The sequence below is a fragment of the Euleptes europaea genome, chromosome 21, assembly GCF_029931775.1.
Source record: "Euleptes europaea isolate rEulEur1 chromosome 21, rEulEur1.hap1, whole genome shotgun sequence".
Classification (NCBI taxonomy): domain Eukaryota; kingdom Metazoa; phylum Chordata; class Lepidosauria; order Squamata; family Sphaerodactylidae; genus Euleptes; species Euleptes europaea.
The window spans coordinates 19,608,764-19,620,889 of record NC_079332.1 but is presented as its reverse complement, the minus strand read 5'-3'; the positions used below and the strand labels follow the sequence as shown (position 1 = coordinate 19,620,889).

General features: G+C 59.7%; 1 protein-coding gene across 1 annotated transcript; it reads right to left on the bottom strand.

Annotated features, from left to right (window-relative positions):
* Positions 1 to 3,376: 3,376 nt before the first annotated feature.
* PGAP6 (post-GPI attachment to proteins 6) lies at positions 3,377 to 9,498 on the bottom strand. Its single transcript, XM_056866238.1, has 13 exons — positions 9,358 to 9,498; positions 8,971 to 9,260; positions 8,605 to 8,812; positions 8,388 to 8,521; positions 8,004 to 8,269; positions 7,435 to 7,748; positions 7,221 to 7,314; positions 6,914 to 7,037; positions 6,556 to 6,692; positions 5,905 to 6,083; positions 4,966 to 5,112; positions 4,391 to 4,507; positions 3,377 to 3,673 (listed from the first exon to the last, which is right to left on the bottom strand). Exons 1-13 carry the CDS (start codon positions 9,496 to 9,498, stop codon positions 3,377 to 3,379), a joined length of 2,448 nt encoding a protein of 815 aa, XP_056722216.1.
* Positions 9,499 to 12,126: the final 2,628 nt, after the last annotated feature.

The window sequence follows — 12,126 nt, the reverse complement described above, 5'->3', positions numbered from 1 at the left end:
AGATCCTTTTCACACACACTACTGCTCAAACAAGTCTCCCCCATCCTATAATGATGCATTTGATTTTTCCTACCTCAATGCAGAACTTGACATTTGTCTTTGTTGAAGTGCATTTTATTAGTTCTAGCCCAATTCTCCAGCCTGTCAAGATCATCCTGTATCCTGGCTCTGTCTTCTACCGTATTTGCTACCCCTCCCAATTTGGTATCATCTGCAAATTCAATAAGCATCCCCTCTATTCCTTCATCATTATCATTTATAAAGATGTTGAACAACACAGGACCCAGCACCGATCCCTGAGGCACTCCACTAGTCACTTCTCTCCAAGTGGATGAGGAACCATTAACTAGCACTCTTTGAGTACGATCTGTCAACTGTCAACCAGTTGCAGATCCACCTAACAATAATAGGATCTAACCCACATTTTCCCAATTTGTCAACTAGAATACTACGTGGAATCTTATCAAAAGCCTTATTGAAATCTAGATAAACTATGTCTACAGCATTCCCCAGATCCAGCGAGGTAGTAACTTTCTCAGAAAAGGAGATTAGTCTGACGACTTGTTCTTGAGAAACTCTTAGTAATCACATCCATCCTTTCTAAATGCTCAAGGACTGACTGATGATTTGTTCAAAAAACATTTCCAGGTTTAGAAGTCAAGCTGATGGGTCGGTAGTTACCTGGATTCTCCCTTTCCCCCTTCTAGAAGATGGGGACAACATTTGCCCACTTCCAATCTTCTGGCACCTCACCTGTTCTCCAAGAATTCTCAAAAATAATGGACAGAGGCTCAGAAATTACATCTGCAAGTTCTTTAGGTACCCTTGGATGCAATTAATCTGGTCCTGAGGACTTTGTTTCATTTAAAGAAACCAGGTGTTTGTGCATTACCTCAATGCCAATTCTAGGCTGCAAATCCCTTCCCTCATCACATGTTCTGTTTATGCCATGTTGAGCACCACTTCCTTCACGAGAAAAGACTGAGGAAAAGTAGGAATTGAGGAGTTCTGCCCTCTCTTCATCTCCTGTTACAATTTCACTTTCCGGTCCACACAATGGGTTTATCTTGTCCTTGTTCTTACTCCTACTCTGTACATAGGAAAAGAACCCTTTTTTGTTGTGTTTAGCATCTCTCGATATCCTAAGCTCATACTGAGCTTTCCTAACACTCTCCCTACAAGCACTAGCTATTTGTTTATATTCCTCTTTGGTTATAAGGCCCTCCTTCCACTTTGTTAATGAGTCTTTTTTCTCAACTTTTTAAAAAAACTGTTTATGGAGCCACCCTGGCCTCTTTAGGCTCCTCCCATGTTTCCTTCTCATAGGAATGGTTTGTGTGATTGCGCCTTCAGTATTTCACTTTTAAGAAACAGTATTTCTGACCATGGGATTCTACCCAGCATAAGTTTAAGTTTGTTAAAATTTGCTGTCCTAACGTCCAACCTAAAAAGTGACTACGTACAGTTTTTCCTTTCCCCAAGATTATGAATTCCAAGATGACATGGTCACTCCTACCCAGGGTGCCTACTACTTTCACCTCATCAACCAGTTCTTCCCTGTTGGTGACAATCAAGTCTAAGGTAGCAGATCCCCTTGTTTCCCTGTCCACTTTCTGGGATAGGAAGTTGTCAGCAAGACAAGTCAGGAATTTATTGGACTTTGCATTTTTAGCAGAGTTGGACTTCCAACAGGCCTTACTGGGCGGCGGGCTGTGTGGCATGAAGTCCTCCGGTCTCCCCACGCCTGGGGAAGGCGCCCCCCGCAGCACCCTCCCAGGCCTCTCCAAGCCTCAAGCTCTGGAAAGGGGACCGGGGGGGGGGGGAGGCATGACCTCTGGGACCCTCCTGGAAAGCCAGCCTGGAGCCCCACGCTTCAAGCCCTGGACCAGCCCCCTCCCCCCAGAGAAGCAGCCACGCAGCCTGTTTCGATTCCTTCATCTTTATTAGGTCTCCTGTGGCAATGAAAAAGGCCATTTCAGCAAAAAGAACCCCAAGGACCGAAGCTCTGCCTGAGCTCAGTCCACAGCACCGCCCACTTCCCAGCGCACAGGACATTCCCTTTCATTCCTGTGTTGATTGGAAGCAGAAACAACAGCAGCAGCAAAAAATCAAAGTGGTCGGCCACGACTCATGCATCAAGGGCCACTGTGCTGGGAAGACCCTAACGCATCCTGACGACTCTGTGTGTGTGTGTGTGTGTGTGTGTGTGTGTGTGTGTGTGTGTGTGTGTGTGCAAAAGATGTGTTTGAAGTGAGGGACGGGATGGGACCGGGGGTGGGGGACAGGACAGCCAACTCCGGCCCCAAAAGTGCCCACCCTGCCCTTGAGACACCTAAGGCAGGAACAGGCCAGAAATTGGACGAGCGGAGCCAGCAGAACTGCCAGGGGCACGGGGTGGGGGTGGGGTGGGGTGAAAAGGCCACAAGAGGCGTATGGGCAGAAGCCACGTGCAAACTCTGCCCCGGAGGGCTCCCCAGCTGCTCAGCATGTGTGAACACTCAGTCCCCTTCCCTCCTGGGAAGGAACAGTCCGGCTTGGCGCATCCGGGAAGCTCTCGTTGTGGAGAAGTGCCGGTCCCCACCTAAGACCGAGCCCAACTGGATTCACACAGCCCTGTGCAACGGGGCAACACGGCCACCATTCCACGGCATACTCCGTCCAGCAGCATCCCTATCGGCCTCAGCGCTGCCAAGAAGAGAGTTATGTGCAAAACAACGGAACGGAAGCAGACAGGGGCTGAGAGCAGTGCCGGCCATCCACACATGACCAGACCTGGGTCATCCCAGCCAGTCTGACAAGACTGTTCAGGATACAGTGATGCTGAACAACCGAATCACTTCCCTGAGGAACGCACACTTTGTGCAAGCATGGCTGGTCTGTCATACTCCCCCCCCCGCCCCATGACACACACGCACCATGCGTAACCCATCCCCACCCCCGCCCTCCACTTCTCTGGTGAGGCGAGGCTGCAGAATGCTACAGGTCACCCTCTTGAGCCTCGCCCCACCGTTCAAGCTGCTCACGCCTCCATTTTCTCAGGGCGGTTCTTGTTTTGCAGTTTTTAACATGTTTCTCCGCCGTGCGGTTTGAGCAAGATGAGACCGTGAGCTGGGGAGCGTAGGACTTACTAAGGCCCCAGAAACCCCCCTGGCTCTGTTCCAGGATGGAGCTGCATACCAGGCCCTCCAATGAAGAGTAAGTCTGTGCCAACGGGGTTGTCCTTTATGGGGCCTGGCGAAGCCTGCTGACCCCCCAAGCTCTTGGCCTGAGCAGCCAGGCCGGCCGCCTCTCTCACACACAGTCCTGCGGCATTTGGAAAGGCAGCTGCCCGTCTGCCAGAGAAGCCCAGCGGCCACTGCGGCAGGAACACCGCCGGTCACGTCACCGCATACAGCTCTTCCTGGTCGTTTTTGCAGATCTGGTAGCCGCAGAGGAGCTTGCGCGACCATGCCCACAACCTCTTGGCTTTCTCCCCTGGGGGGAGGAGGAAGGCCACGCTGCTGGCCATGAGGACGTGCCAAAGGCTGTGGGTGTAGTAGTAGTTCTCGTTGGTTTCCATGAATGCATAGATCGCTACGGCAACGAGGGCCAGGCTGATGCCAGGGAAGAGGAAGAAGGCCCAGCGCTTCCAGGAGGGCGGGTAACAGCGATGGCGCTTCACACCACGGTAGACCTGTGGAAGGAAGTCAGGGTTACTGGCCTCTCCCACATCTCCTCCTGTCAGCTGCACTGACTTGCATTGTGGAATCTGCCCCGAGTCGCCAGGAGAGAGGCGGACTAGAAGTACTGCACACAAACAAGGAGGTGGCACAGGGAGGGCCTAAACTGAACAGGAGGAGGCTGAACAAGGCTGCCGGGGGAGGGAGCAGCTGTAAAAACCTCCCTCCCGGATGGTGTCCAGTGTGTTTCTTCTGGGATGGGACCGATCCCATGTTGCATTGGCTCATCGTGAATTACAGTGATTTTAAGGACGCTAAGAAGATTTCAAGTAGAATACCCATCTAAATATAAATGTGCCAAAGACCCAAAACACACCAGCCTTATGAGCTGCAACTTGGAAAAAAACTAGGAAAAACTGCAGTTTTGCTTTCAGCAGCTTGGATCCAGCCTCGTGCGGGCAGAAATACAGACGGACTGAGTGCAGTTCCATTCGCAACACCCAGCTGCTGTGGTCTTTTCCTTCCATTTCACCTCGTGCAACCAATTTTTGGGTCTCCAATATCTATAGGGAGGAAAGGGCTGGCTGGGTGTTACGCAAGATCTCGCGCAAGCAGAACTGTGCTCCTTATGTTTCCACTCATGCACCACTGGATCCAGGCCAGGATCTTTCCCCAAGAGAAGGGAGTCTCCAGGTAAATAAGGAGCCTGACTGCAGGTCTCCACCACATACCCAAACGGAGATCATGACAATGAAGGCAAAGAGACAGGGTCCCATCATGTTCCAAACCCCTCTCCGGTCCAGCTGCAGAGACATGGCGATGAAGAGGGTCCCCACGACACCAAGGATCTAGTGTGGGCAAGAGGAGAGCAGGGTGAGGCATCGGGGGGGGGGGCTAGAGTTGGGACAAGCAGGCAACGGCAACTGGTGCTCAGCCTGACCGGACGGGTGCCGTGGGAGCAGGATGGGACCGATCACTGGTGAATTTGTGCCACCCCTTCTGAAAACTATCTAAGCGAGTGGCCCCCCCATCCCAAGCAAATCCACTTGATCATTCATGGAGCCTCCAACACTTTAACCAGGAGAGAGCGCTCTGGTCTGGTTCGAGGTGCAAACTCAAAAGCTGTCTCTCCCCCTCCCCCCAGCTATTTTGGCTGGAAAGGGAGTACTCTCCGCAAACAACCCCCTTGCTTAAGAAGCCCCTCCAGCCACAGGAAAATCAGACCCAAAGGCACCATTTCCTAGACAACATTCTGACCCCCACACAGACACCCACCCCCGTCCCCGAGCGGTTTCCTCCAACATACATTTTTCTGCATTTTCTTCAGTTGGGCCATGCACAGAATTGTGACCCAAATGGAGACCACGGAGCCCAAGAAGTCGCAGAACTGCAGCGTGTCGTAATCCATGATGCACAGCACGGCCCCCCCAGGCTGGTCGCAGGCATGGTAGAACTACAGCAGAGGGAGAGCGAAGGAAGAGGTGTCAGCTTGCAGATTCCAGTGGGCATCCTCTCCTCAGCACCAGGGAGCCAGCACGCAGGGGCTTGGCTCAGCCCGACTGCTGCCCTCTGGCCAGAGGCGAGATGGGTCAGGCAGCGGCGGGGGGCATCCAGGGCCTGGAACTGCATGGGTCCAGCCCTAGGCAACACAGCAGCAGGCGAGACTCCCTCCTCCCTGCTACGGCAGGCCAAAGGGGAAAGGGCCAAGGGAGCCTGCTCCCCTCTCTGTGGCTGGAAATGGGGAGGGGGAGCTGATCCTCAAGGCAGGGCACATAGAATCATAAGAGTTGGAAGGGACCACCAGGGTCATCTAGTCCAACCCCCTGCACAATGCAGGACATTCACAACTACCTCCCCTCCACACACACCCAGTGACCCCCTACTCCATGCCCAGAAGATGGCCAAGATGCCCTCCCACTCATGATCTGCCTATGGTCATAGAATCAGCATTGCTGACAGATGGCCACTGAGCCTCTGCTTAAAAACCTCCAGGAAAGGAGAGCTCCCCACCTCCCAAGGAAGCCTGTTCCGCTGAGGAACCGCTCTGTCAGGAAGTTCTTTGAATTTCAACTCGTTGCTTCTGGTTCGACCTTCTGGGGCAACAGAAAACAACTCGGCATGGCTGAGGTGGGCACAGAGACAGGAAGTCCGCCTGCCCGCATCCCCCCACCCGCATCCCAGCCCAGGCCCTGCCTCAGGGATACCTGCACAGCCGATGGCAAGCTGGACTGGCAGGCAGACTTACCGTGGAGAAGAACATGGTGAAGAGATAGACGGAGGCCTCTACCAAGTGGTAGCCGTACAGGGCCACGGCGATGGCCGGCAGGAACAGCAAGTTGCTGAGCGTCAGCAAGAGAGCGGCCAGCAGCTGGGCGCCTGCAGACTGGGCTTTCGAGCCGTCTGTGCAGCTCCACCCGCTCCAGCCTGCCAAAGTGATGGGGGGGGGGGAGGAGAGAGAAATACTGTCGGGTCATCAAACTGTCAAAGTTCCTGCATGAAAGCCCATTGTGTCTAGGTGGCCAATGCGGGGGTGGGGAGGGGGGAGGTCCTACACCAGAAAAGGATTAAGGAGCCCTCCAGGGCCCTGACACAGCCTGGAAACAAAGGCTCTCCTTCCCTCGTGTCCCTTGAGGACTGTTTCAAGGGTGCCGACAAGCAAAATAACCAGAGCTCTCTGTGCCCGAATCTATTGCCCGGCCATGCCCGGTTGGCCTGCCTGGCGTGGGATTCCCAGCCTTGTTGGCTGTGAGAACCCGAGCAGGAAAGCGGGCAGTCCAGCAAGTATTAGCGTAGGACAAGGTAACACCCCCCTCGCCCCCTGGAAAGTTGCAGGAGGAACACGAGGGCAGGGGGGCGGGAGGGGAGGGGGTCCTGCGCAGCTGCCACAGGTTCTCACCAGCCTTGCAGCTGCATGCTGCGTAGAGGTAGCCGAGGCGCCTCAGGAAGCTGCACTGCCCGTACGCCCCACAGTCTTCAAGGCAGGGGCTGAGGGAGGCGGTGACGGTCACCAGCGCTCGGACTCTGCGGCATTCCCTGCAATGGGAGAGAGAGCAGAACGTCTGTGTGAGAGGCTTCTGCGGGCGGGGCTGTGGGCAACCACGGGACGAGGCCAGGAGAAGCCTGCCAGGGAAAGGCCCGGCATGAAGAAGCAGCCCGCACCGTGGAAGAGAGGGCAAGGACATGCACACCCCGCTGCCCTCGAGTCTCCTCTCCCTGGGCCATGCCGCTGGACGCCTCCCAACTCCCCGACTCACCACTCATCCTTCGGGCAGACGAGCTGCAAGGACAGGAACCAGCGGTCCGACTCTGGGTAGGGGATGCTGAGCGTGGCTTCTGTCGAGGACGCCGACACATTCAATGGGTAGCCCCGGGAGAAAGCTGTGGGCACGGAAGAGGAAAGGCAGCTGCCATTGGGTCCCAAATCCAGCCACACCCCCAGGCCAGCTGGGCAATGCTTCCCCCCCCAAAAAAAAGACAGCCAGTCTCCTCCTCGCAGAAAAAAGCCACACAGGATGCTCCAGCCCGGGGGCAGCTGCTGACGGAAGCCCCGGCGTGGTGTACCTGTCCTGCAGTCCCACGTGGCATTCGGGTTCAGCACAGGGGAGGCGGCGCTCAAGCAGGCCAGCACGGTGGCGTTCCCCGGGATCCAGGTTGTCTGCCAGGACAGAGTAGATGTCACTCCTGAGACGTGGCATGAGCCCCGTGCTCCAGGCAAGGAACACCCAGCACACTCCAGCTCTCAAGAGGGGCCGCCCAGGGGTCCCCGCCCGCTCACCTTGTTCAGCCTCAGGGTGAGGACCAGTGTCCCCCCGCTGTCCGTGCCTGAATCCAGGTTGAAGAGGAGCAGGGTGGGCAGCTGAGGCCAGACGGGGGTGCTGGGCTCACCGAGGACCCGAAACACCACCGAGACCACGTCCAGGTCCTCCCGGATGACCGGCTGGCTGTGCAGGCACGAGCTCCCCGGAGCAGAGGTGTTCGCCCCCGCCTGCCAGGTGGCATTCGGGCTGCCGACCAGGAGCGGCACCGCCTGGCTGCCATTGAAACTCCTGTAGAAGGCCGGGAAGGTGCTGCTTCCCCCTGGCCGGCAGGCTAAGAAGCAGGGGTGGGGCGGAAATCATGTCAAGGAGACATCTCAAAGCAGGAACGGTTCACCATCCCCAAGAGCCACTCTGAGCCAGTGCAGATGCGCGCACACCAAACATGGATGGTGAGCAGTGGAATACACAGCAGACCCCCACAACAAAGGGTGGCGAGGCACCAGAGCCAGGGCAGCTGCCCCTTCGGCACTGGCTCCCTCCTGATGGGTTGGCCGCCCCCTGCTCCCCCCCTCTCCCCAGCACACACCTACAAAGGAGGCAGCCGTCTGGAAGGAGAGCCCGCTGCCAGGCCCGCTGAGACTCTCCACCGTGATCCGCAGCCACTTCCGCCACGGCGGCGAAGCCAGGAGGAGGCCGCAGGGGGCTTCCCCCGTGCAGTTGAGCACCTCCTGGAAGGACCGTGGCAGCGTGGCAGAACCCAGCGTGACTCGCAGAGCGCAGGCCACGGAAACGTTCGCCGTGCAGTTTCGCAGCTCCAGCTTCAGTGCCGCACTATATTCCGGGACAAAGACCCTGTGCGGGGAGGGAGGGAGAGGGGCCCTTAGGAGGGGCCGATTCACCGGGGAACCCTCCTCAGGAACCCCCTCCTTCCAGCGGCAGAGGAGAACGCCCCCGCCCTTCCTGCTCTCACTTGGTGTGAAGTGGCCAAGATGGCCCAGAGATGGTCTGCCAAGTGGGAACGTCGGGCTCCAGGACAGGCACCCCCAGGGCGCGCAGCACAGACAGGCTGGGCTGGAACGTGTAGGTGCAGGGTGTGGAGAAGCCCTGCGGGGAAGGGCAAGCTCAGTCAGTGCCCCCTGGCACCCCTGCCCTGAAGGATACCCCCCCAAGCAGCTGCCCCCTCTCACCTTGACCTCGATCTTGCCCGCGGCCTCTGGCAGGTGTGCCACAAGGAACCAGTCGCCTGCCGCGGGGCTGGTGAGGTTGAGGAAGGTACTGTTCTGCGGAGCGGCCGCCAGGGTCAAGGTCTGGCTGTAGGAGCCGGGCAGGCTCATGTTGGCGGGAAACTGCGTGCCCAGAGGGTTGATGACGGGTGGGGCCCCGTAACGGAAGTGGCTGCAAGACAGGAGGACGCGGGCGGGTCAGAGGCCCCATGGGGCTGGCCCCCTGCCGAGCCGGGAGCTGGGTGCAGCCTCCTCCCCCCCAAGGCAGACCAGAGCCCTCGCTCCAGGCTGGCTCAGGGAGTGCACGGAGGGGCCAGGTGGGGCACGCACATGGTAACCTGGGTCCTGCCGCAATTGGAGCCGCTCCCCCGGGACGCCTGCAGGAGCCAGTGCAGCGAGACCGTGTCCTCCGGCACCCGGAAGCGGAAGAGTTTGGCATTTCCATACCAGCTGTAGAAGGAGAGCCTCTGAGCACTCTGGGAAAAATACTCAAAGATGTAGCTCAAATCTGGGAAGGAAGGAGAGGGGCAGCCGGTCAGGAGGTGCCCCAGCTTCGAGCACCAAAAAGCCAGAGCCAGAGTCCTGGCCACCACAATGCGCCTCCTCCAGAGGCCGCGCAGCTGCCATAAAAGGGGGTGGTAAGAAATCTAACTGGCTAGGGGCCCCAGAGATCACCGCTGCCACCCTCCGCTGCAGGCTCAGGCCTCCCTCCCTTACCGGCGCCTGCCCCTGGCTCAGAGAGAAGGGGGGGGGACCCAGGTGGCGGAGGGGCCGTGAGACGCCCAGAAGTCCGCCCTCCGGCTGGGGAAACCCGTTGTGTGTCCTTTGACACAGCCGTGACCCCACGGGGACCTGCATTTCCAGAAAGGGCTGGGCCTCTGGGATCGGCTGGGCTCCAAGTGGCCAGACAGGTACATCTGGTCCGGACAGCGGCCCCCAAGCCAGCCACCCAGCCAAGAAGAAGCAGAAGCCAGCAGGAGATCCGAGAGTGAGAAGGAGGCGGACGGACGGATGGACGGACGGAGAAGGGAAGCACAAAGAGAAGAGGGCTCAGGGGGTACACCACACCCTCAGTGCCCACAGTCAGGAATGCAGCTGGCCCTATAGGTGTGGGGAGCCATTTGCAGGCAGACGCCACACTTTTGGTGGGATGGATTGTGCGTGTGTGTGTGACACGTTTGTCTGGATCGAAGCATATGAAAGAAAGCCACGCAGGGCCCTTCCGCGTCAAGGCCCTAAGGCGGCTGGGCTGGCTGAGGAAAGAGTTCTGCGGATAAACTCAATGCCCCCCCCCCATGCAATGTTCCTCTATGGGAGTAGCAAAGTTGCCAGTTGATGCAACCCCATTGACTGCTAGCAAGCTGGCACACTGGCCCAGGGGCAGGGCACAGCCCGGCTCACCCAGCAGGCCAGGAGGGAGCGGCGCCCGGCTCCTGTTCTGTTTCTCCCTCCCTGACCTCGCTCACCCCGCTGGGATCCGTGAAGCCAGCCGGAGCAGAGCCCAGCCCTTCTGCCACAAGGGCCAGGCAGGCAGCAGGAAACGCAGCCAGCAGCAAAGCAGAGAAACAGGCTAGCGGCAGAGGGAGGCTGGGCGGGCCGCCATCCCTCGCCCAGCCGAGCCCGGGGCCATTCCCAGGTCAAGCAGCAGGGGACCCACGGGCAACCTTCCCCCAGCAGCCAGCTGGTAGGGACCCCAATGGGGAAACAGCCACACGCCCAAGGCAGAGGGTCTTGAGGCCTCCCTCCAAGACGGAGCCACCCAGGCAAGACCCTTCCCCACCCTGGCAACCTTTGCCCTGTCAGAACAGCACCATTCTTATGCGTCTCGGTGGAGTCTGAAAAACAAAGCAGGACAGGCCGGAGGGGAGACCAGGAACAGCTGGAACTCGCGTGGGGCATAGTGAGGGGTCGTGGCTTAGTGGTAGAGCCTCTGCTTGGCACGCAGAAGGTCCCGGGTTCAATTCCCTGCAGCATCTCCAGTTAAAGGGACCAGGCAAGCGGGTGAAGTGAGAGACCCTTTTCTGCCTGAGACCCTGGAGAGCCGCTGCCACCGTCCGAGTAGACAATACTGACTTTGATGGACCTAAGGGGGGGGGGGTTGGATTCAGACTCGGGCAGCTTCATGTGTGTGTTCAGTGGGCGCAGCCCACGATCCCGCCCCCACTCTGCCAGGGAAGCTGTCCTTGGGCCAGTCACGCTCTCTCAGCCTAGCCGACCTCACAGGGTTGTTGTGAGGATAAAATGGGGGAAGAGGAGAATGTTGGGGAGAAGACTTGGAATAAGGGAAGCCATCAACTCCCTCCCCAGGGTCTGTCGGCAGGCCTTCAGCTACACCTGGGACTCTGTGCAGAACCCCCCAGCTTTCTTACTCGGTGGGATGGGAGCTGTGGGGCAGGTGAGCCCTTTCGCCCGCCCCAGCCCCGGCCAGGGCAAGCGCCCCTGCCCCACTCGCAGCAGGCCCTGCAGGGCAGCCGTGGGCGGCACAGCTCCCCTGGGCCTCGCCCGCCCGCCGGCCTCGGCGCCCCCCGCCCACAGCTCCAGAACCGGGGAAGGGAAAGGACCCCCCCCACACACACACACACCCACCCACCGCGCCTGCCTCCGAGAAGGCTCCGTTCGCCCCGCGGAACCCCCCGCCGCGAACCACCTGCGCCAGGTGCGGCCCCCAACCCCGAAGGGGCAAAAGGCTCCGCGCCGGCCCCGGGGCCGAAAGAAGCCGCGCCCCCCACCCCCAGCCGGTCCCGGGGGAAGCGGGGCCAGGAGATCCGCAGCGCCCCCACCCCACCCCACCCCACCCCCGGGGTCGCGTCCGTTGCTCACCGTCGGGCGCGCGGCGCTGCGGGCCGGGGCTGCCGGGCGCGGCGGCAGCGGCGAGCGGGGCCGGCGGCGGCGGCAGGAGGAGCAGCAGCAGCAGCAGCAGCGGGGGGGCCATGGGGGCCGGGGGGCCCGAGGAGGCCGCCGGACAAGCCTCGCCTACCCGGGAGCGGCCATCGCCGCCGGCCGCCGCGTCTCCTGCCGCTGCCCGGGCGCTGACGTCACCGGGGACACCCCCCCCGCCCCGCAAGGGGCCCCGCCCGCCCGCCCGCGGCCACGGAAAGCCAACCGTCGGGGGGGGGGGGTCTCGGGCCCCGCCGCGCCACGGCCAGGCGGGTGAGCGGGTGGCGAGCCGGAGCCAGGTTCGAGCCCCCCCTCTGCCCCCCGGGCTCCCAGCCGGACCCGGGGCCAGCCACAAGCGCTCGTGGCCTGGCCTAGCCCACCTCGCAGGGCCGCTGTGAGGGTCAACTGGAGGCGAGGAGAGCAGCCTCAGCTGCTTTGGGCCCCGTTCGCGAAGGAAGGCCAGGCTGGAAAGGGGACGCTGCCTTGTGGTCCGGCTGACCCCGGTGGCCAAGCGCCTCTCGCCGCGCCCCGCCCCACCCCGCCGGACCTTTCCCTGCGGACTGTTATGGCTAAGCAGGGAACAGCCTCTGTTGGAGAGGCCGATCTTTA

Excerpts from the sequence above, each read along its gene's own strand:
- PGAP6 (XM_056866238.1), bottom strand. The coding sequence starts at position 9,498 with ATGCAGGTCCCCGTGGGGTCACGGCTGTGTCAAAGGACACACAACGGG. Across the intron at positions 7,038-7,220 it reads CACGTGGGACTGCAGGACAG|CTTTCTCCCGGGGCTACCCA; the intron begins GTACACCACGCC and ends CCGTGCCCACAG. Across the intron at positions 6,693-6,913 it reads GTCTGCCCGAAGGATGAGTG|GGAATGCCGCAGAGTCCGAG; the intron begins GTGAGTCGGGGA and ends CTCCCATTGCAG.